The sequence below is a fragment of the Python bivittatus genome, unplaced genomic scaffold (genome assembly GCF_059951505.1).
Source record: "Python bivittatus isolate LINGU-HERP-01145 unplaced genomic scaffold, Pbiv_v1 ctg000340_np1212, whole genome shotgun sequence".
Classification (NCBI taxonomy): domain Eukaryota; kingdom Metazoa; phylum Chordata; class Lepidosauria; order Squamata; family Pythonidae; genus Python; species Python bivittatus.
In genome coordinates, this window is record NW_028277056.1 from 31,607,802 (window position 1) to 31,632,244 (window position 24,443).

The 24,443-nt window shown below is 38.4% G+C and overlaps 1 protein-coding gene across 1 annotated transcript; it reads right to left on the bottom strand.

Annotated features, from left to right (window-relative positions):
• Positions 1-1,491: 1,491 nt before the first annotated feature.
• ZBTB11 (zinc finger and BTB domain containing 11) lies at positions 1,492-23,872 on the bottom strand. Its single transcript, XM_007429277.4, has 11 exons — positions 23,134-23,872; positions 21,529-21,764; positions 21,160-21,391; positions 19,731-20,578; positions 18,341-18,520; positions 17,666-17,899; positions 13,908-14,052; positions 12,743-12,860; positions 11,353-11,511; positions 5,668-5,843; positions 1,492-2,833 (listed from the first exon to the last, which is right to left on the bottom strand). The coding sequence occupies exons 1-11, from the start codon at positions 23,441-23,443 to the stop codon at positions 2,322-2,324; spliced, it is 3,150 nt and encodes a 1,049-aa protein (XP_007429339.2). The 5' UTR covers positions 23,444-23,872; the 3' UTR covers positions 1,492-2,321.
• Between the last annotated feature and the right edge of the window lie 571 nt (positions 23,873-24,443).

A 24,443-nucleotide genomic window follows, 5' to 3' on the forward strand; every position in this document is an offset into this window, starting at 1 on the left:
TAATATAGAGTAAATTATGAGCCTTAGTAGTACTTATGTCACATGTAGCATTCCCTGCTAATGATAAGGACACAACAGGTCGGTTTTGGCAGATTTTGGTAACCAGTACCCAATTTTACCCCATGTGTTCTCACCTGATTCTATGCAAGATAGGATATTTAAAGACTACATTGCCAGCCAACATATTGCTTCATCCCACCACTTAGGAAGTTCATGAATGGGTTGAGATGAAGGGAAAGACTGAGAAAATTGTAGCTGGATGGTGTTGATGGAGAAGAATGATAAGCTTAAAGGACAAAGGACTGTGTATGAACTGGTGCATAGAAATGGTAGAAGTGAGCATGGTTTGCAAGGATAGAAAGGTATGCAGAGGGTTGGTTAGTACGTTAGATTTAAATTTCCATTTCCTGTCTCTTATTTCCTGCTTTTAATTTCTGTGCTTAATATTTCTTATTATTTCTGCACTTTACATAACTTAGCTTACCCCTAAGGCAACAATTTGATGGGTATGTACATATATAAAATAAGACAGAAAGCTTTGGACCATTAAAGTTTATCACCTATTAGAATCTCATCTTTCTCAAAGTCTCATTTGCACTAATCATTTAAGACACTGATCTAGCTTTTAGGTTTGTCAGACCTAACATACTTTTACCAATTCATTGCACTGCTTGCACATTTCTATAGTAAGTACTGGGAAACCATAAGTAGCAAATCTAAATACAGTACTCCCACAATCTGCCCATTGTTCTGATTCTGCATACAAGCAGGACAGATAGCACCATACCCAATCCTAAATGACAAGTTACATTTAGTGTTAATACAAGAATAATATAGATAGAAACTGTTATCTTCAATATTCTCAGCTGTAATGAAAATATTCTAATAAACCTATCCCTTGAAGTTTCAGAGTGAACTAATCATATTGTCTCTATTATCTACCAAAAATTTAAAAAAAAATAAACCAAACATATTAGGTGATGATACACTTTTCTTTGAATAAGAATCCTCAGAATATTGGTTTGGTCACATTGTTTTGCAGGCAACAACTCAGAATTAACGCAGGGCTTTTTTTTTTTTTTAAGTAACTAGAACTGCTGCTCATCTAAAATGTCCAAAATACACAGGAAACTTTCTAGTAAAAATTTAGAGAAACAGCTCAATTGTTTATTTCCATGAAACCTTCCCTTGGAAAAATCCAGTTCTCAAGTGAAGTCTTTCCATGAGGCATACCAATTTTACAAAACAGATTTTTAAGGGCACATGGACTCACCCTTTTCTGCTCACTGAGGATACTCTATCGGCAGGAAGGGCTAACTGGCTTGTTAAAAAACATTACATACTACGTCCAATACTATTATTTGCTATTACTATTTGCACAGTTGTGTATTAACTCTAATAGGTAACTTTTTGGTTTGCTTTTCACAAACTTTGATCCACATAATAATTACTTAAATTTTAAGACAGTATATAAATATCAGGACAGTACGAAAGCTAAAACTTAGGACCTTCACTGTGAACAGAAGTAAGTTTAAAGCAATCCTGTTTTTCTTATATACAGCATTTGTATCTTAGTTCATTCTAAACTGAAACAATTTTATCAGTTTATACATGATATATACAAATACTTTTGCTAATCTCAAAACATGTAATCTTGGAAATATTTTTCAGAATTTGAAAAGCAAAACTACCCAATTTCTCTCCCATAACTGCCTATCGTTTAATGCAGCTTGAACCATCACAGAATTGCATTTGGTTATAATTTAAAATATATAGAAATAGTTCTTATGGAATCTTTATTCTATAATTCTGTAAGAAAATCTATGCCACCCAGATTGTTTTTGTACTTAAAGAAAACTATGCAGAGATTTTGACTAAATAAGTATATCAGACTACAATATTTATCTCCATTAATAACAGATTCATTGTTTTTGTAGATTATATCCCTCCTTGAATTTTAAGAATAAATACAGCTACAATTTTAAAATGATTGGCACAAGTCTTTGGTATATTAAATGCTCAACAAAGAAAAACAGCTGCATAAAAAATTACAGCATAACTATCACCATCACATAAATGATTTTATTTTAAAGGTTTTTTTAAACTAAGCATTTACATCTGGTGCAGTAGTCTTAGTGCAAGTCCATTACTTATCCGGTGAATTTCTTTAATTTTACTTTTTAATTACAGATGTAGGTATAGCTTTTTTCACAAAACTCAGAAGAGAATCCTGAAATTACTATAAAAGGCTAGTCAGACAGTTAATATTTTGAAAATTACATGCTGTTTCACCAAGGTTCTGCATTAATGAACATGTGTATTCAGTCTTGATCAGAAACATGCTCTACCTCTACTTCTACAGTTTGAATAGCTTCTGTAACCTCTGCCATTTTCTGTCCTTGTTGTTGTGCTAATACATAATTGACAACTTGCATGATACTTTGGTCAGAAAGAGTAGAAACTGTTGTACACTCTTCAGTAGCTGCAACAGTGTCAAGTGTTTCTTCAGTAATTACTACAGTCTCGATCTCTTCAGTACAAACCTCTGTTTCTTGTTCTGGCACATCAGATGTTAAAATACTGATGGCGTGTTCAACTTGAGTCCCCTGATTATGAAACTGAAGAGTGTCCTTTTCTAGCATGATTTTACAAGGTACATAATCCCGGTGAAATTTAGTCATGTGCTTTCTTAAGGTACGGGCATCTATGTAGGCTTCATTGCATACTGGACACACATAAGGTCTTTCTCCAGTGTGTGACCTCACATGACGTTTTAAGGAACGTGCATCAGCCCAAGCAACACCACAAGTTAGACACTCAAAAGGTTTAACGCCTATTCAACAGAAACAGAAAGAAAACATTTACTAATTTTTAAAAGGCTGAACAAACCATTACTATAAAAACAGTTCATTGTAATATAAGACTTTTTAAATAGTAATTTTTCATAGATCTTGACAGTTGACCTATAAACTGCTTTGAGTTTTTTTAACACAAGATATTTTGTTATCATAAATGTTTATTAGTATTAAAATACAGAAAAATGACATTATTTCCCATCTGTTTTAAAGCTACTGTGATTATGATTTAAAAAGCTAGCTTTACACAGAGATAAAAAAGGCAATAATCAAGTTGCAAATACATCAATGTTAGTATTATCTGTCCAGATACATAATTCGTAATCAGCTAATTAACTTTGCCTTCAATCAGAGATGTAGAAGTGAATCTGATCCAAGGACTAGATTCAGCTCCCCACAGATTCTGATTAATTAAATCAAAGGATGTCGGGGGGATCTGTCCCACCAACATCCATGTTTTCATAGAGCAACTGCAAGCACAGCTGTCACCTATTTCAGCTTCCTTTCACCTTTCCTAAAGATGTAGGATGGCCAAAGCAGAACCATGCTTATACATCCATATCTTTTTTGTTTGTTTATTAAATTTATACACTGCCTGACTCCCAATGACTCTGGGAAGTTCACAAGTAAAAGGCATTAAACAGGAAAAAAAATACTATAATAAAAATAAAGGAGTACCTGTAAAGATGGCAAAAATGACAAAACCAGAGAGGAATAAAAAAGAAACAGACCCACACAACCCAAACATCTTCCCATCAGTAACAGGAGATAAGGGTCTCATTTATTGATTTCTCGCATATCTATGCTGCTGCAATTGATTCTCAGCGGCTTACATGATATAGAAACATGCACAGTAAGTCTTAGAATACTTAAAACATCCACAGTAAGTCTTAGAATACACAAAACAATTTAAAATAAACCATAAAGTCCAAGTGAACCAAATAAAAATAGCAGTAAGAAATGACAATAAGGTAAAAAATAAAAGGTGACTAAACACTCTAGCTAGTTAGAATGCATATTTGATTGCCATCAAGGAGGATGTTATGACCCTGCTGGACTTGCCTTCTGATGAAGAGGAGGACATAGAGTCAGGGGCTTCTAGGGATAATAGTTCTGAGAGGATGTAATTTCAGCAGGGTTGAAGCCAATTAACTCCACTCTGGCTGAAGCAAATCCAGCAAGCCCCCAGGACTCCCTGCCTGCACCCCCTGACAGCCTCTCAGACACTTGAGGTTCACCTACCCAGTCCAAAGCAGAGGTATGTTTTAAAGATCCAACAACAGAGGGCTGAGTTCTGCAGGTCAGATAGACTGGCCAAGGAGGCTGGCAGGAAAGTGGACTCTAATGAGTAATGTACCTCAGCTGTGTATCTGGGTGGTGGCTCCACATGGCTTATTTATTGGCCTCACTCCCTGAGAGAAAATGCTGAGAGCAACTTTTCAAGCCTCAGGTCTGCTATATTTATCTTGTCATGCCATGCATGGCACTGTGGATTCCACCTCATTTTGTCCCTCACCTTCTCCTTTTGAAGTTTGTTTTCTGAATTCCTGATCTTAACCTGTGCCAAGCCTTGACTATGTTACAGTTGTCATCTTTAGCTATAGAAAAAAGGGACTCTTTGCTTCTAAAAGTTCTGCCTCAGTTTGCATAGCAGCCAGGTTGCTATCCTGTTGGCTGGCACAGAAAAGAGGTGGCCAGTTTGACCTCTGCAGGGAGACTGTTCCAGTGGACTGGCACTGCCACTGCAGAGCAGCACCTCCTGCCTTCAGATCCCTTCACTTCCTAAAAATGGAGAACTGAGCAGTTTCTCCCCAGATGACCTAACAGGTTGCGGCAATTCAGGCTTTAGATAAAATCAGGTGCATCTGCTTTAGAGCCACTGGCTTTTTCCTGTAAATTTTAAAGGCTTGTAAGTTTAAAATTAAATACCAGTTTTGTGAATATGTTTCACCCCTTTAAAGAGGGTGCAATCCAAATTTTTAAGGAACATACAACGTGTTCCTATGATGTGTTCCTTATATGGTTTTATGCCATAAGGCTGATGTAATCAAAACTGAAAGCCATTTTTGGACATGTATTTTCTCTTATTGGTTAAAGTTACTTTTTTTCCCTGTGGGCTTAATACCTCTAATTTTAAGTGACAACTTTGTTTCATTTTGGGATAGGGCATTGCATGAGAAACTGAAGTGCTGTGGTTTTTCACTTAATGCAATCCTGATGATGGGATATGAACATGCAGGGGCAGCCTCTAAATGCTTGTGTCATACCCAGAGATGTGTTCTTGGGCAGTCATTCATTGTTTTCAAGCTGGCTAGATATCTAAGCTAAATAACTGTTCCCAAGTTCAGAAGAGCCCTAACCCTGGCAAGATTTATTGACTTCTCAACAGCTGTTCTCAAGGGGAAACTACAGGACATTCTATTTGAACAAAGATTTTGCCCCTGTGGTGAAGAGGTCCCTGAAACACTAACCTGTGTCTTTTATATTGTTCCTATTACAAAGATAGCCAATTTCAGTTAATAATACCCCATCTACTCAGATTTCCAGACCACCCAGATCCCTTTTATTTAGTTGCTATTATCTAATCAATATGATCTTATTTCTCTTAATGTGGCTAAGTTTTGTTTTATTATTTGTAAAACACATCGTTCCTTTACTACACCAGTTTTATTATTGAGTTTTACTGTGGTTTCTATTTACTGTGTCACACTTTGTTTTAGAGCTGGTCTCTGACTATAATAAAGTATCTTGACTTGTCTTGAATGACTTTCAAAAAGGTACTATTTTTAAAATCAGACTTGTTTCATTTTACCTTCATGGTTGTTCATGTGCCTTCTGTACTCCCGAAGCTGGGTAAATTTTCTCCCACAGTGTTCACAAATACGCTCCAAATTTTGTTTTGCTCTCCCTTTCTTCCCATGAGTGGCTTTTTTAACATGCCTCCTGTACAAAGCTTTTTCATAGAACTCTTTGCCACACACATTGCACCTAAACATAAAAAAAAAAAAAAAACAGCTTGATAAAGTACAAGACTAACTTCCCTTATGCTAATCTTGTATTTGAATAGACTATTGTGATAAAAAGATGTTAAGGCTCTTACCATTTCTGAAATAAGGACAAATGAAAGTGGGGAGCTAGTATTAAAAAGTTAATGACATTTTCTGGAAGGCTCAGAGAGAAGATTTGAGACTTGAAAATGAGGGCCTTAATATGCCTGTCTTTATTATGATCAATGATCATTTTAAAAAAACATATACAAATACAGTAATCAAGGATACAGTATTTGATGGTGCACTTTAACTAAAGCAATACAGAATTTAGCCAAAATATTGTTAAGGCTAGCATTAGAATTGGACAGTAGAAACTTTAAGGAATAAGAGTCTGTTCACCCTGAATATTGTCACAGAAGAGATGACATAAGAGAACTGATTAGCTTCCTGTAGAAATTGTAATACAGCAGTACATGGGTAATGGTTTCAATCTCTTCCAAACCACAAAGGCAAATCCATTTGGATAAGGGGATTTTGGAGTACCTGCCCAGTAGGTGTGGTGATGGTAACATGTTACGCTGTGCCCAAAAAAGGTCCTTCCTCAGCCTAGGGAAGGTAAGAGATATTAAATATTTGGCTGACACCCAAAATCCCCTTGAAATGCAAGTCCTGTTCTTATGTGGCATCCTATTAACCTCTTTGGTACTCCATATTGCCTGTTCTTTGAAAAAGTATGTGTCTTCTTGCATATGGATATAGTTAATGCCACGTCATAGCCCTTAAAGACCAACTGTTGATGTAAACAGTTGGTGCCCACCATTTAGGATTCAATTTTATTGCTTCTGGTAGAATTCAGTCAATGCCTGGAGCCTTGCTCATCTTCAGAGTCTATCAGCTTTACTATTTTTGATCCTGGTAGTCCTTGCTTAACAATGGTAATTGGGACTGTAATTTCCATCACTAAGTGATGCAGCTGTAAAGTACAATGTCACATGACTGCATTGCTTAGTGATAGCAATCCCAGCAGTCCCTGTTGCCATTGTTAGGTGAGGATCGTGGGTGATTGAGGACCTCATGTGACCTTGACTTGCGACTTCCTGTCAGCTTCAACAAGCAAAGTCAGCGGGGAAGCCAGCAGGAAGCTGCAAGTCCTGGTCATGACGAGCCTTTCCTTAGGCAGTTCAGAAGCAGGCTGGCGGGCAGGTTGAATGCTGTGGTACAGTGTAAGTGTGGGTAGGTGGGGGGGTGCTGTGGTGGACTGTGGGCGGGCAGAGGTTTGCTGTGACGTAAGCGCGGGGGGGGGGAAGCAGCGGGAGCTGGAGCGACTTACCAGAGCAACTTGGAAACACCTGCTGCTTCCCCATTAACTTTACTTGTGGGAAGCTGGGAGGGAAGGTTGTAAATGGCGATCATGTGCCCACAGGATGCTGCAACCGTCGTAAATGTGAGCGGATTGCCAAGCAGCTGAATCACAATCATGTGACTGGGGACACTGTCACAGCTGCAACTTCGCAGACTGGTTATAAGTCCCCCTTGCTCAGTACCATCGTAATTTTGAATGGTCGCTGAATGAGTGGTCGTAACTCAAGGACTACCTGTATTGAAACTATTTCAAGTTCCATTAGCCCTATTACAAAGCTGTGTAATGCGTATCCTAGGTCTGCATACTGGGCTTTATAACGCACCTCCCCACACTAATATGGATATTTCATTTACCATGCTTGAGGGTGCATTACAAAGGCCTGAAGCTGTTAAGTTCTAGAAAGAGACAATCTCTGATAAACTGAATCAACATCCAACAGTTTTTCCTAGTGACTTTGGCCTTCTTTAAAAGGGATTTCTATGATTATCTGATGTTAAGAAGGGCCACTTGGTGTCATTGTAGGCTGCCGTTTATAATCTAGGCAAGCCTCTTTAAATGCCTTTTTGGTCTGTCTGCATTCATGATAAAACCACTAGATGGTTTAAAGCCTGTGTTAGTCCCCTTTTTACTCTTCTATGCCTGGATCATTTTTCATTCAAATCATTAGCTGTTTAATTAACTCTATACATTCTATATGGGACTCAGTGGTAATTAAACTAAGGGATTTTCACAATGGGTAGAGATTTTAGCCATTCGGTGGTAGCTGTTGTGTTCGTATTCCACTGGATATGTGCTCCATTATTACAATTCTGTAACTGGGAAGGATACAGTTTGGTTGGTCTGGCTAACCTTTTACTGAATACCATTGTTACTGGTCACTTTTCAAGTGTGGCTTCATCTCCAAATTGACCAGTAAATGCATCATATTGCATGAAGCCAGCCAATAGTCAACAATGATCTACCATTTCACCAGAAGGTGAGAAGTCCCCAGCAAGGAAGCCATTCAATATATACAAGCAAACAAACAGCCAGTTGTTTGACACAGAGCCCAGCCAAGTTACATCTCAGATCTTGGCAGCTTTTGGTAATAATAGGGTCTCTAATATTTCTTCCTCAGAACAGCGCTTGAATTTTTAAAAGAGGGCTTGTTGTTATCATCCATCCTAGCATCCAAATCTTTGCCCAGGGAAACTAAGGCTGCTGGATGGTATTCAGTATAGATATATATTGTCTATATAACTGATGATTCGCTTCCAGCAGGCTCTTATCTATGCTTGCATTCTAAATAGAGGATTAGATATATTAAACAACGATTTCCATCTCTTTGAGGTATAGCAAGGAAATTACTGCCATGTGTTCAAATAGTGGATGGATATGCAATTTGCTTCCAACTCTGTAATAATTAGAACTGCAGTATCATCTATTGGATGCCAACCTGTCTTGCTCTGTAATGTCTTACACTGGTTGATGTTAAGTTTTGTGGAGGAAAAGAACACAATTGGACAGAAAGCTGAAAAACGGATGACTTTTAAAACAGGAAGACCATCCAGATGTATTTCAAGAAATGGGTGGGAATCTACTTGATTTTATTTAAGAGTCAATTAGCAGTTTTTTTTAATTGGATTACATAATCCCTTTGAAGTTGGTAATATTCCTCTAGGAGATTGCATCTCCATCTTGAGCCAAGGGGCTCAGTTCCTTGGCTGTACTCAGACTTGCAGGACTTTACACTGGAGGGTATTTATCATTCCAGGATGAGATGGGGTATTTAAATTGAAATATCACCCACTTATGAACCCTCTTCCTTCCTCTTCCAAAGGCCTTTAGCTGTTGTTAAGAATGACAGTGTTGGGTTATATATTGAGGAATTAATAAACTTCATCTTTAAGTGGGGGAGAGGGGATAGTTCTCTTTATTCTTTAGTGTTTGAAAAGTACAGCATTTTTAGAGGTTGTTCCACCTCTCAAATCTCTTCTAAAGTCCTTGAGATAACCACAAGCTCGTGGACCTCCTCCCAATGGGTTATATGGGTTGGTTTTTGAGCCTTCCTACTTATCTAATACCAAGTATGGGGAAGATGCTTGAGTGAGGCTTGTGTACATCAGAAGCTCTCCAGTGGGAAGCAAGGTTCTCCTTATTTGTTCTGCCATGAAGAAGCAGCAGCTATGAAGGTTGTTCTTTAAAAGCTCTTATGGGAATAATAAGTTAGCCAAAAAACTTTCATACACAGTAGCACTGTTGGAATAAATCTAAAGGCAAGGAGGATCCTGTTCTGAAACAGATGACTGGGAAGTCAGGCTATTGTTCTCAGATCAATAGCTTGCTGACTGCAAATTAACAGTCTACTTAGGAACTTAATTATTCCCCCTCTGTCTAGCCAACAATCTTTACTGATGGAGTTAGGTTCAGTTTCTTTTCTAGCAGCCATACACTTATCACTTTTCAGCCGTTTAGCACATTTTCAAACAACCTGCTCAGGAATGCAGTAATGTAGTTTCATATTGTCTCAGCAGTAATGTTTATGATCCAGGAAAACCTTATTTATGTCTTCTTTTCTCAGTTCTGATGACAAATAGAGCCTTCAACTGAAGTTTCGGACAGATAAGGGCTAACTATAACTGTAAATTTTCTGCAAGTTATGCAGAGTTCATTAAAAAGACTGCTTTTTCAGTGCCATCTTGCTCTTCCTCTCAAAATAGCTCTAGCTCTTTGCATTCTTGTGGACCAGGAATTATTTCCGCCTAAATCACATTGCATGAAACTGAGCAAACTCAGGGAGGCAGTGAAGGACAGGAAGGCCTGGCACAATATGGTTCATGGGGTCACGAAGAGTTGGACACGACTTAACGACTGAACAACAACAACAACAACAAAATCACATTGCACAGCTTCCCCTGATACCATATTCCTCATCCCACATGGTGCATCTTTCTCTTGATCCTTGAAAGCAAGCACCATGAAAATTGGGTGAGCACAGACTGTATTTTTCAGTTATATAAACTAAACAGTGAAGTTTAGAGATCAAGAATGTTTTCTTATATAAAGGGGACTGAAGCCATTAGGAACTTCTAATTCATTACAGGAGAAATTTTAAAGAGCAGTTGAAATCAAATGACTAAATCCACTAGTTACCTCAGCTACTGACTAGACTGCCTTCTCCAAGCCACTATTTTTTCAGTCTCCCATCTGCAATTGGAAATAAGAGCTTACCATATCAACTTTTTTTCTTCTTCGCTCAAAACAGTGAAAATGGTATGTGAATAATTTCCTCAATTCTAAGAACTATTTATTGAATGATTTTATTAAATTTAGAGGCTGTTCAACTCCAAATGATTGGGTGGCATACAATTTTAAAGTAAGAGGGAAATTTCTACTTTTCCTATTCTTGTATTGGTTTCTTCTGATTTTAATAATTACAACATTTTACTATTTCATCTGAATTTTAATATTGGATTTTATGGAAAAACAAATCTAAGCTGTTTTGAAAGTCAAGTGGGGGGCATAAATAAAAATCTTTTACTATTTTACAACTTGTAGAAAAACCTATTCTTATATTCCATGATGGCTAACTTTACTAAAAAGTTTCAATCAAAAACATTTTAAATATAAGTAATGAAATAACTACTGCAGTAATACAGTGTTTTGCATAGGAAAGCTGAGCTGGTTCGAAAAATAGCTCTCCAACCTGTTAGCAAAAGTGAAATACTAGAACTAGAACAGTCTTGTGAAATTGTTACGTAGGCTCATAGCTTGTACATCAGCCATTTACTTCTTTTTTTTTTTTACTTTTTGCCTTCTAAAGAGTTCTGCCTTACCAAGATTTCATAATAATTCAAAAGCTTGATATTGGATGTCTAAACATCCAAATATATTGATGCATATAATCAGATTTATACAGTGATTACATAAGTAAAGTTTGCTGGAACTGAAGTGGTAAATAAATTGCATAAATAAAAAATAAAAATAAAACATTGAGGTGAAATAAAGCAGGCTTTTTTCAGTAACTCTATAGGGTATGATTCAACAGAACTTTTTACATTTAAAAGTTATCCCATCACGCATGAGCAGAATTACAGGTTACATACTTGGCTAGAGGCTTTCATTATCTGAGTATTTTCAGCTAAGAGTACTCAACTTCATTTACCTGTATGGATCAGTAACAGAATGTGACTTCACATGAGAATACCAATCCTTCTTCCAACTATAGCATTTCCCACAAAATTGACACTGGAAGGGTTTCACTCCAAGATGTTTGTTCATATGCTGGCGGAGGTCCCGAGGTTCGTAGAAACTTTTCTCACACCTGAAATTAGATTTGAGATAATATAGAGTACATATATATATATAGCCCTTGTAACTGAGGTGCATCCATATGTGTACATGCACTAATACTATTATTTCATGTTTGAAAACAATCTCTATTAACAATATGAAGCAATTTGCTGTGCTACCAAATAGTGAGTTAATCCTCCATCAGATTTTGAAAAAGAGAGTAATTCTAAAGTTAATTCTTTAACTTTCCAGAACTGTTTTCAAGACTATTTTACAGACAATAATGTCACTTTTCTATGGAATAAATAACAGTAAACATTTATAACATAATAAAAAAGAATGGTTTCAATTTGTTATCTTAAGCATAAGCTTTTATTATTTGCATGCACTATGCAGTGGAAAAATAAGATACATAGAGTTTTAATGAGTAAGAATACTAAGTGAAAATAAGCAAACCAGTATTAGAGAAACCAAGAGTACTAAAACCAGGAGCATTGGTATGTTCAAGGAGACTAAGGAATGATGAGGATGTTACAAAAATTAAAGAAATCCAAAGGGTTTGGATTCTTGCAAACAAAAAGATTCCTAGCTCACTGAGCACTGAATATGCCTGGAAGATATAAAATGTTTAGTGCCAATCTGAATCCAAAATGTGAGGTGAGGATGAAATACTGTACTTGAAGCTACTGATAATACAAATATAATTGGCTGAAATCTTGAACAGGAGAGACATAACTCCCTTTAAGAATTCCTTCTAAACAGTGAATTTTATATGGATAGTGCTGAAAAGACTAAAGCCAAGTTCCTGTTATAAGGAAGCAATAAGGAGAAGTGTAAAGGAATTAAAATATTTTGAAATGTTTTTAAGGGGCAAAAATTCCAGCCAAAACAGCCTAATAAGAACACAGAGGATGTATGGAGGGAGGAGGATTCAGAAATAGGGAACTGAATGGCACATTATGATACCATGGCTAGGTGGAACCTGAACAGTAACACTCAGTGCTGCAACATAATAGCCTAAGTCCTACTCCAGGAATACCTAATAAAAAAGGTATTAAGAAACTTATCTAAACACTGCCTACTACAAATTACTTCAAAGCTCTGAGAAATTTTGTAATATTTCAACTAAAGAAACTTCCATTAAAATATTTATTTAAGCAGTTTTGGCTTTCATCATCAAGAGTAACATAAATAATCATTTCATTACCCACTGAAGTTAGCCAAGCTACCTTCAAACCTTTTAAAATCTTAATTATACTTACTGGGTACATTGATAGCCACGAATTTCAGGTTTGGGCTGGTGTTTCTTTAAGTGTTTACTAAGTCCTGAAGCTCTATGAAAAGATTTTCCACAGTGTGAACAGAAGTATTTTGATTCTCCTGAAAATATTAAGAGTATCTGTAATATATGGGTAGGCAAACTACAGACCACATACCGCTTCCAAAAGGCTCCTGGAGCTGACATTTTATGACAATCTGGCAAACAGAGATGTAACTGTCCCGATTCTTAATTTTAAAATAATCACTATCCATAAATTATCACAAAGGCTTAACACATCTAAAATACTTCCTAAAACTCAAATAAAGAAACCATCCAACTCCCTCTCCTCATATTACCCCCCCCCGATAAATCTTAATCTCCTCACTTTTGTGATACCATTATGCCACCACTCTTAACTATTCTGGCTCTCCCCTGCTCCCAAATAATAGATGAAATAAAATATATTAATGATAATATTCAGTATCAAATAATTTTTCACATATTAAGAATAATTGGTCAAACATAGAGCATAAAAGGGCTGACTTCAAAGTCTGTGCTCAAAGGTGGATACAGTGCTTCCTTTATTGAAGTCACTTACTAAAAATGTGGCTGTAGTTTAGCATACTTATTTTATATACTAAAACTGGCTGTACACTTCTGATACATTCTCTTTGACCTTGTTTGGAGGTTCCAGCAGGGTAGCCCAGTCACTGCACACCTCAGACTGAAGAATGGAATACTACCCCCATCTGGGGTTGCCATCCTACCCCACTGGACATGCAGCCCTGGAAATGGCAAGGGAGGAAGCCAGCCAGCCCAGCTGAATTAACCCTGGCAATCAATGGGGTGACATGTCACAGCCAGAGGCTGCATTTGATTTTTTGCAGGCTTACTCAGTACTGGGCTTGATATCACTGGTCCAGCCAGACACAGCTGTATTCTAGTCCTAAAAAAACACCCATATTAATTCCCACTGGTTGGTATCCTGTCCTAGACTGATGGTTAAATCATGTTTCCTACACAGAACCATCCTCATGTAGGAGTTTCTTCGATTTATAAAATTACAGAGGAAGAGGGATTACAAACCCATTGAGTTGAGAAGTGACATTTTACTCCTTTTTACATTATTTTATTTCTGGCATTAATTAAGATTGTGTCTCATTTACCTGTGTGAATGCTTACATGCTCCTGAAGGCTTCTTTTTGTGACAAAGGACTTGTCACACAATTCACACTTAAACTGCTTTTGTGCCTCGTGCAACACAAGGTGCATCTTTAAACCATGTTTGTAGGTAAATGACTTCCCACAAATCTATTAAAACAATAACATCACAAAAATATTATTCTTTCCAGGTGGACAGCAATACACTAAGATGAAGAAAGCTTCACTGAACCTGCTTATACTGCATGATCCATAAGTACTTGACATTTTCTTTTCCTAGGGTTAGCATTCTGTAGAAAATTATATTAGGACTGTTATATCTGAGCTGCAAAAAATCCAGAAAACCACTCAATGGCAATAAATAGATAGAAAACACCCACTTTTTGCTGCCATCTAATGGTCATATGGATTTTGCAAAGCCTTGTGGTAACTGTAAACTAGATAATTGTGCAAGGTGAGAGATTTATTTTATTTGGTTGTATGCTGTCCATTCCCCTACAAGTCCTGCTTGCTGCCTCATTGTGATGGGGAGCAGGAAGATGTTCCTGGGAGGAATGACAAAGAACCCCAGTTGTGTATTCCAAGAGTATATATTCCCAGCAGGGTCACTGAAGGTGTGAAGGTCAACCCAGCTGCACAGCAAAAGCAAGCAGCCACCTACAGTGGGGCAAAAAAGTATTTAGTCAGCCACCAATTGTGCAAGTTCTCCCACCTAAAAAGATGAGAGAGGCCTGTAATTTTCATCATAGGTATACCTCAACTATGAGAGACAAAATGAGAAAAAAAATCCAGAAAATCACATTGTCTGATTTTTAAAGAATTTATTTGCAAATCATGGTGGAAAATAAGTATTTGGTCACCTACAAACAAGCAAGATGTCTGGCTCTCACAGACCTGTAACTACTTCTTTAAGAGGCTCCTCTGTCCTCCACTCGTTACCTGTAGTAATGGCACCTGTTTGACCTTGTTATCAGTATAAGAGACACCTGTCCACAACCTCAAACAGTCACACTCCAAACTCTACTATGGCCAAGACCAAAGAGCTGTAGAAGGACACCAGAAACAAAATTGTAGACCTGCACCAGGCTGGGAAGACTGAATCTGCAATAGGCAAGCAGCTTGGTATGAAGAAATCAACTGTGGGAGCAATAATTAGAAAATGGAAGACATACAAGACCACTGATAATCTCCCTCGATCTGGGGCTCCATGCAAGATCTCACCCTGTGGGGTCAAAATGATCACAAGAATGGTGAACAAAAATCCCAGAACCACACGGGGCGACCTAGTGAATGACCTGCAGAGAGCTGGGACCAAAGTAACAAAGGCTATCATCAGTAACACACTACGCTGCCAGGGACTCAAATCCTGCAGTGCCAGATGTGTCCCCCTGCTTAAGCCAGTACATGTCCGGGCCTGTCTGAAGTTTGCTAGAGAGCATTTGGATGATCCAGAAGAGGACTGGGAGAATGTCATATGGTCAGATGAAACCAAAGTAGAACGTTTTGGTCTAAACTCAACTCGTCGTGTTTGGAGGAGAGAGAATGCTGAGTTGCATCCAAAGAACACCATACCTACTGTGAAGCATGGGGGTGGAAACATCATGCTTTGGGGCTGTTTTTCTGCAAAGGGACCAGGACGGCTGATCCGTGTAAAGGAAGGAATGAATGGGGCCATGTATTGTGAGATTTTGAGTGAACACCTCCTTCCATCAGCAAGGGCATTGAAGATGAAACGTGGCTGGGTCTTTCAGCATGACAATGATCCCAAACACACTGCCCGGGCAACGAAGGAGTGGCTTGGTAAGAAGCATTTCAAGGTCCTGGAGTGGCCTAGCCAGTCTCCAGATCTCAACCCCATGGAAAACCTTTGGAGGGAGTTGAAAGTCCGTGTTGCCCAGCGACAGCCCCCAAACATCACTGCTCTAGAGGAGATCTGCATGGAGGAATGGGCCAAAATACCAGCAACAGTGTGTGAAAACCTTGTGAAGACTTACAGAAAACGTTTGACCTCTGTCATTGCCAACAAAGGATACATAACAAAGTATTGAGATGAACTTTTGATATTGACCAAATACTTATTTTCCACCATGATTTGCAAATAAATTCTTTAAAAATCAGACAATGTGATTTTCTGGATTTTCCCCCCCCATTTTGTCTCTCATAGTTGAGGTATACCTATGATGAAAATTACAGGCCTCTCTCATCTTCTTAAGTGGGAGAACTTGCACAATTGGTGGCTAAATATTTTTTTGCCCCACTGTATATAGCAAGTAGCAGTTATATAGAAAGATACTGGAGGCAGATGATCACTTTAATGACAATAGCAAATACATCATTCCTGTATTTTTACCACAAAAAACATATGGATAGGAAATATAAAAACACTTGACGATAGAGTGCCAGATGATGGGCACCTCAGGCTGGATGGCACTCAACATGCTACAGAGGAAGAGCTAACGATTTTTCAGAATACTAATGGTGGCTAGATTAAAGCCTCTGAGACATCTAGTTGCTGATATTGCCATACAGGAAAAGAAAACCTGAGGTTGCAAACACAAAATTACAGTGGAAACATGGAACACAAGAAGCATGAACAGAGGAAAGCTGAACACAGTGAAAAATGACATGAAATTACTACACTTTGACATCTTAGGCATCAGCAAATTGTGATGGACTGGGATTGAACATTTTCAGTCAGTAGATCTATTTATTATTCAGAACATGAAAAATAAAGGACTGGTATTGCTTTTGAGTCAAGAAGGGTATAGCAAGAACAGTCCTTAGCTAGAATGCAAACAATGACAAATAATAACAATTAGACTTTGTGGACAACCCTTCAATATGACAATGTTGTCTATACCTGACGGATCTGGGAGGCTAACAATCAAATTAATTCCATAGATTAAAAACAACAGTCTCAAAAATAAATAACCCTACTTATAATATAAACAAAATTAACAACAATATTAGAATTATGAAGAAATATACAAAGTCATGCACTTGCCAGTTTCAAACCTTCATTACAGCATGCCTTCTTCCTGTACTAGATGAAATGGCCAAGTCTTAACTGTTCTCCTGAAATTCAGGAGGAAAGGAAAAACTGGACCTCATGGGGAAGGAATTCCAAAACTTACTTTCTACCAGGGAAAGTGCATTAATATTACAGTGAAGGAAAGAAAATCCTGTCTGTTTACAAAAATTCCAACTCAGGTACAATTTAAAAGGCTGGGGACTGGAAAAAAGATTTAATCACACGTAAACCAAAATAATTGATGATCTTGTTAGTGATTTAAACATGCCAGTTGTAATTTTAATTTAGGGAGTGAAAAAATGAGAGAAACTGCAAATTAAATGTTTTATAATGCATACAAAAGCTAGCTAAAACCAAACTCACATTAATAACCTAATTATTTAATTTCACCAATAAACAGCAGCTTCTCTATAATCTGCTCACTGTTAGATCTGATGCTAGAAATTTCACTACTCTAAATTTTAGCTTAAGTCAATGAAAACAAGATGGCGTATGATATTAATGGGATCTCTGTTTATAAAGTAGTGCAATATGAAATTATGAAAAGTTCTACAACTTAATAGTCTAGGCTACATTAAATGTAAACAATTTTCCCCTTAATTTTAGGAGTCTGTATGTTATTTGCTAGAAGTTGTTACTCTGAAATAATTGATCTATTAATAAAATTTAAGCTATGTACCTTAAGCATCTTAACAGCTGTATCAAAAATATGAATTATCAAGTTTTTTTTACCTTACATGCATGTGGCTTTACACCTGTATGTTTCAACATATGGATTCTCAAAGAATAGAGTTTAGGTAAACTTCTTCCACATATATCACAGATAAATTCTCGTTTAGTTCTTCCCTTTGTGGCTGCACCACTTTCATCTATATTAGCAGTTGCAACAGTCACTTCATTTTTTTGGGTATGACGAACAAGATGAGCTCGCAGTGAAGCACCATACTGGAACTCTTTTTTGCACAGCTAAGGAAACAAACATTTGAATTGATTTCTTATCAGAAATCTTATCAAAAAATCAGAAGCCAATATTCATGTTTCAGTTTTATAGAGCTGTGTGTATGCTTGTGTGCATGTACGTACACACACACACACACACGAAACTTATAATATATAAGCATCTGTTCAAAGATGTAAGATCTAACTTTCAGTTCTGTGAAATCTGGAATGCCAGATGTGTCCAATTCAATCCTATTTAGCTTTCACAGACTTGGAAATGGTTATCCCATTTGCAATGTAACACTTCAAACCCTGGATCTTAATCATCTATGAAATCATCTAAGGATTGAAGTGTATGCTCGAGAACTACTGTCAGGTTGCACTCAATCAGAGAAACTTGACATTCAAAGAATACAGTAACACTATTATAGGAATCTTTGCTCATAGTACATTTTACCAAGTGCTTACTGGGCATTTATAATTTTTCGTCCTTTCATGCTTCAGTGTGTGCATTATAAGAGCATAACGTCTCTGGAAAATCATCCCACATTCACTGCATTTGTGCTGAGCTTCTGCCTCACTGTGTTCTATAATCTCTCTCTTGGGCTGCTTCATCTTCTTGCCTCTTTGCACTAGCTTCATGGCAACCTAATTAGAAAATTGATATTTAAAATGAATATTAGTTACATAGAAAACCAACAACTCAAGCATAGTGTATGTAAGAGGATATATATGACTAGAAAATCAAATCTTTTTTGAGTTGAGCTTAACTCATTTCAGTATTTTAACAAAAATATGGAAGTGAGTTGCCATTACTTTTGGGGTTTTTTTTCAATTAAGCAGTGTAGCTTATGGCTCTAGTGTTTCCTGGAGATCTCCCACCCAAATGCTAATCAGTCATGACCTTGCTTAGCTTCCCAGTCCAGCCAAGTGATGCCACCTACTATGACATTCTGCATGATCACATTATTGGTAAATTTATCTATCAGTTCTATCTAAGGGATGGGAGGCAGAAATATTTGACCATCCTCAAGAAATTTTTAAATACATTTTTAAATACAATTCTGTATTTGATGGAATACAAAAAAATTGTTTGAAAGAATATCACAATCTGTATATACAATTTTTGTATCTGTTCTTAACACATATAGCAACAGACATTGAATTCTTAAACAACCTTGAAGTAAATAAGCACGTCCCCCATATTATCTGCCCAACCACTTCAATCTTGCAAAGTTGGCGTGCTCTGGGTTCCTTTGATTAAACAATGTCATCCATTGGAACCCCCCAGAAGCATGCCTCCTCTGTAGCAGTGCCTGCCCTCTGAAATGAAATCCCCCCGCAAGATCTAGATGGCCCCCACTCTGCTGTTGCTTAGAAGAGCAGGGAAGACCTAGCTCTTCATCCATGCCTTTAGTGAGGGAGAGTGAGACCCCTCACTTCATTCTATCTGATCTGTCACACTTGCCATCTTTTATCATTTATTATAGTTTGATTGTTGTGAGCTGCCCACAGTCATTGATACATATGTGCTTAATTAATTAATAATGTCACCCAGCTACCTTTCTTGGGATAACATTTGTCCCTATTCCATTCAGCTATAGCTAGAGGTAATTGCTATGTAAATTTATTAACAGCAGAATCAAAATCATTTTCTTGTACATTTTCTTGTATATATTTCTTGATATATAGTTTTTAAGTTCTTTAACGTCTCACTATAATAATCACTTTATGGGTTTGCCAGTGTTTCTGAAATACAAGGAAAAATATTTGTAAATTTTTTTAGATAGCTTTGTCTCTCCCCCCACCCCCCATGCTTTTTAAAAAATCTTAGAACTAAGTTTTTGAGCAGACATACCTGCTGGATGGCTGATTTGGGGGCTGGTTTTCTGTTCTGTAGTTTTTTCTCAGTACCCTTGTGCAGTCGAATATAGCCACCCTCACTAACAGAACGCTGGCGAAGCTTACTTTTGTAAGTATCATCTTGACTGAAAGCTGTGGTCTCTGACTGTGATTGTGGAATGCCCTGCATTTTACAAGGCCTACCACGTTTTCGCTTAAGCCCTTCCTGGGAATCCTCAGCAGCAACCTCTGCATTTGCTTCGCTGCTCACATTTTGTTCACTGCTCACATTTTGATCTCCATTTATATTTTGATCAGCATCATTTTCTGCCTGAGTGCTAATAACAACCTGCTCTGCTACTGAAGGCTCAGTTTGTACCACAGTTATAGTTTGATTTGTGGAACATTCCATTATTGGGGCTTTTTCCTCATTTTCAGTTGTTTCCAAAGTAGGAGTATGCCCTGGGAGCTCAGGAGGATTCTTCATAAGAGGCTCTGAAACACTTTGCAATGCTGTTTCAGACACAGTCATCTCTTCTGCCTCAGTATTTGATGTTCCATTCACAGCTGCTACTGGATCTTCAGTAGGTTTTGCTTGCTCAGTCCTGACAACAGGATTAACCTCATTTTCATTCTGCTCTGAAAGATTTTGAGCTACCTCTACTATCTGAACATCTCCTTTCTGGTACACGGTGATTTGTTTATCTTCCATCTGTTTGTGTACATTTTCACAGATTTCCAGGACCTCTGTCATGAGAAGATGCTGAGCTAGCTCGGCTACAGCTGCCATGTTACAAAAATCAAAAATTAACTCTGAAGTATAAGCAAATTCTAGCAAAGGGAGGAAACTGGCCTTCCGAAATCCTGCACCAAATAAAAAAAAGACATTAGAAAGCTTTGAGGAGAAAATAGTCCCTCCCCATTAATTTTAAAAAAGCAGAGGTCTGCCATTCTGGTGGATATTGAGGACAGGGTCTTTTCATTAGCTGTCCCACATCTCAGGAATCATCTGCATATAAATGCATTCATTCCCTACCTTCTTTTTAATTAAACATTTGCTTCAGTGCTTTGTCATTTTTAATGTCATAAGCTGCTGAATTTTAATTCTGTATTTAACATTACTATAAAAATCATTTTAGTTATATTTAAACTCTGTGTATACATGGATACACACTACTGTAGGATAGGTCCTTTTATATCCTGAAAGACAGGATATAAATTTACTAAATAAATAAATCGGGGAAAGTGTCCAAATTAGCTTTCTATCAAATTAAACAGAAAACACAATAAAAAAAAAGAATCCAAACACCTTTTGGCTAAGTTCTCAGGAGAACTTGAAGTTTTACTGACTTCACAAGACAGCATAGCTTTTTTTATATATTTGATTAATCAGCCTTTTAAAAATCTGGAAGTCTGATAAGCTCACTGATTTTATGATACATTACCAGAAAGATCCACTACTGCTTCATGGCTGGAAACAGCTCCCTTCTCTATAAAAAGTTCTCTGAAGTATTCACTGTTGGCTGCCAAAATAGATTTGTGTGCTTTATACACTTCTCCTTCAATAAGCAAGGTAACATCACAGAACTGACTGGAAAGCCGCTGTTGGTTCAGCTGATTCAAAACTGACTGAGAATGTTTTGAAGAAGATTGTTTCACAAGGCCTTTACTGTCAACCTGGCATCAAAAAAGACAACCCACAGTGTTACAACTAAAAAAGCAAAATAAATTGTCATCTTAAATCTGTATATATAAAAATAGTTTATATTTTAGATATAAACTTCCAATGCCAGATTATATGAACATTTACTTACAAATACAAGTTCATGCTTGGCTATTGGCTTCTTTTTCACTGGTTTTGGTGAAGCTGCTGGTAGTGATGTGGAATTACTTATTTCATCATCTGTTTCATTACTGTCTTCATGAGATATTGCATCTAATCCTAGCTCCTCCAACATTTCAGAAGGGTCTGACAGTGATCTAGAACGATCTAATTTTTCCTGACATTTGCTGCATTCTTTAATGTAATCTTTAACTTGCTTCAGAATACCTAAAAAAGACAGAAAAACATTTTAAAATTGTATTGCTCTATTCATGCAGAAAATGATATCTTTGATATTAATCTTTCAGTATCAGGCAGCTAGCTAGTCAGAAAATGTTCATCCTTTATCTTTTATTTGGATGTATGGAAACATAGATTTAGTCTATCAGAGCCAATGTTCTTGCCTACTTTCAAATCTTCCTATGTGCCATGTGAGGACTCTATCAAGTGATTCCAAATTTCCAGTCCTACATTTTCCATAAATGTACAAAACCAAGTTTTCTACAACTAAGAAATACTGAACCAACAATGTATGGAGAAACCAAGCAGAGAGGACTCTTTTCAAATCATATTTTCTGCTCTGCCTAAAAAGAATGTTCCTGGCTACCTGCATTACTCCTACAGACTTTCTATCCTGAAATCCATAATCATATAAAACAAAACACGCCTGATCCATTAGAACTGATATCTGATGATAACCCATAGCAAATATGCAGCTGCCTTCTATCTAAAGTGTAGGGAGCTATCCTATGTGGATTAAAGGAGCTCTCTTGATTAGTGCTATATCAAATTTGACTAAAGCTGCATGTCTGCCTTGCATCAACTGAAGACTATTAAAAAACAAGATATGCTTAAAATTTAGAAACTTCTTACATTTTTAGCTACAATATATATTTTTATTTTTTTAAATCACTGCTGTTTGTTTGGGGATTACAGTTCACATCTGCTCAGCATTTGAGCTAAAAAGTAACATTACATCAACAAGCACTCCTCTGCACAGAGTCAAGCATACATAAGTTCATTCATACAAGGAATTTGCACCCATGTAACTCCCTACAGGCTTAGCCTGGCCCAATTTGAATTCTATGCATATTCACTGACTACTGTAATGACTCCTGGGGTTCGCAAGGCACACAAACTTACAAATGATCCGACTGCCTTTTAGCTTAATCTGTTGTTCAAACAAAGCCCTATGTGTTCATTTGATAGTTCAATATGCGTCATACAATCCCAGAAAATGGGGTTAATTCTACAAACCGCGGTTAAGTTATCCAGGAGAACGCAGCCCATGAACTGAACTGGCCTTTTTCGAGCGTAAACCCATTTCCACGGAAATTCATCTTTGAGCACCGGCAATGCAACTCCCTTGCCCCTGCTTTCAGCAGCTTCGAAAGAGAGCGCCTCGGTCTAGGCGAAGGCGGCGCTCAGGACCAGAGGTGGGGCGAATAAGTCGCGCGTGTCACCGCGCCGCTGAGAGGCACCTCCGAACCCAGAGCCAGCCAGCCAGCGTGCTTGTCCGGCCCCCCTCCCCGCCAAGCCCGGTCACGCAGGGACCCCCTTCCTCCTCCATCCCCACCCACTTAGCGCCTTTCCTCACCTCGCCACCAATAGCGCCTGGAGAGGCGCTGCCAAGTCTGCAAGCGGGTCCGGTGGGAGCCATCGGTTTCCAGGTGGGCTGCCCGAATGAGGCGGCCGCGACGCTCGGCCTGCAGCACTACTTCGAGCTCGGCAAAGCGCTGCTGGTCCCGTTGCCGGCGCTGATAGTAGAGGGTCCCACCGCGCACCACATAGCAGGCGGCGGCCTTGCGGATCTTGCGCTTGACGTTGCCCTCGGTCCCCGGCGCGTAAGGCTCGCGCTCGTTCGTCAGGTAGCGCAGGATGGCCAAGTAGCTCTCCTCGTTCGACATGGCGGGCGGGGAGACCAGAGAGGCGGCCGACGGACGCCCCCTCGTCAGCAGAGGAGGGGGCACTTCAGCCGCTGAAAGGAGAGAGTCCGACGCGGATCCAGCTCTGTTTCGGGGGTGGGGTTGAGCCCTTGAGTTTCCAGCTGAGGAGACGCGAGTGAACTCTCCAGAGAAGATGAGCCGGCGGCGCGGGGGGAGAGGCAGGCTGCGGGCGGGCGGGTGGGTGGTGTCTCCTGTCACAGGTGTGGGGAAGGAGACCACTCGGAGCGAGAGAACCGAAAAGCAAGGGGAGAGGGGGAATGGCGGGAAAGGTTAAAATAAAGAAAAACCCGAAGCATTGGGTCCAGAAGGAATCGGGCCCCAGGGGGTGGAACTGGAGTTTCGCGGTCCGCGGCGACGGGTGGGAGGAAGAAGCTCGGGCAGCCGGATCAACGGAAAGACAAAATGGCTGCTGCACAAGCGGAAGTGAGGTCTGGGAAGATCTAGCCTAGCCCTCCGAGCAGAGGAAAGGGGAAGCGGTTTGAGGAGCGTCGCCGTGCTGGAGTTGGGAAAGCGCTGCCAGGGCCGTCGAAGATAATCAGTCGATTTAGTATAGGCAGCGATAACGGGAGCGGGAGACGGTTGATTACTTGCAGTATAGGCAAAATTGTCTTGCTTAAATTGTATTAAATAAATGTAGCTCCTTTCTTGGACTGAAAAACTATCTAATCAGTCCGAAAATTGCCAAAGCTTGGCTGAGCTATACGTATTAGACTCTGCTCGGATAATTCTGATAGTACTTCCATGAGAATTTTAAAGTGAAGTTAATTTATAAAGTTTACAGCTTAATTTTACAGAGTAGCATACTTGACTTCTTTCTGACTTTCTGCAGAAGCTGAGAAATAATGTACCGAAAGATGCAACTTAGTCAGAATTTTCCTATCATAAAGGGATTTAATTTTACTTAAAAAGAATTGGTGTCTTAGCTATTTGTCTTCTTTCTCATCTATTCGTTTGGATAATA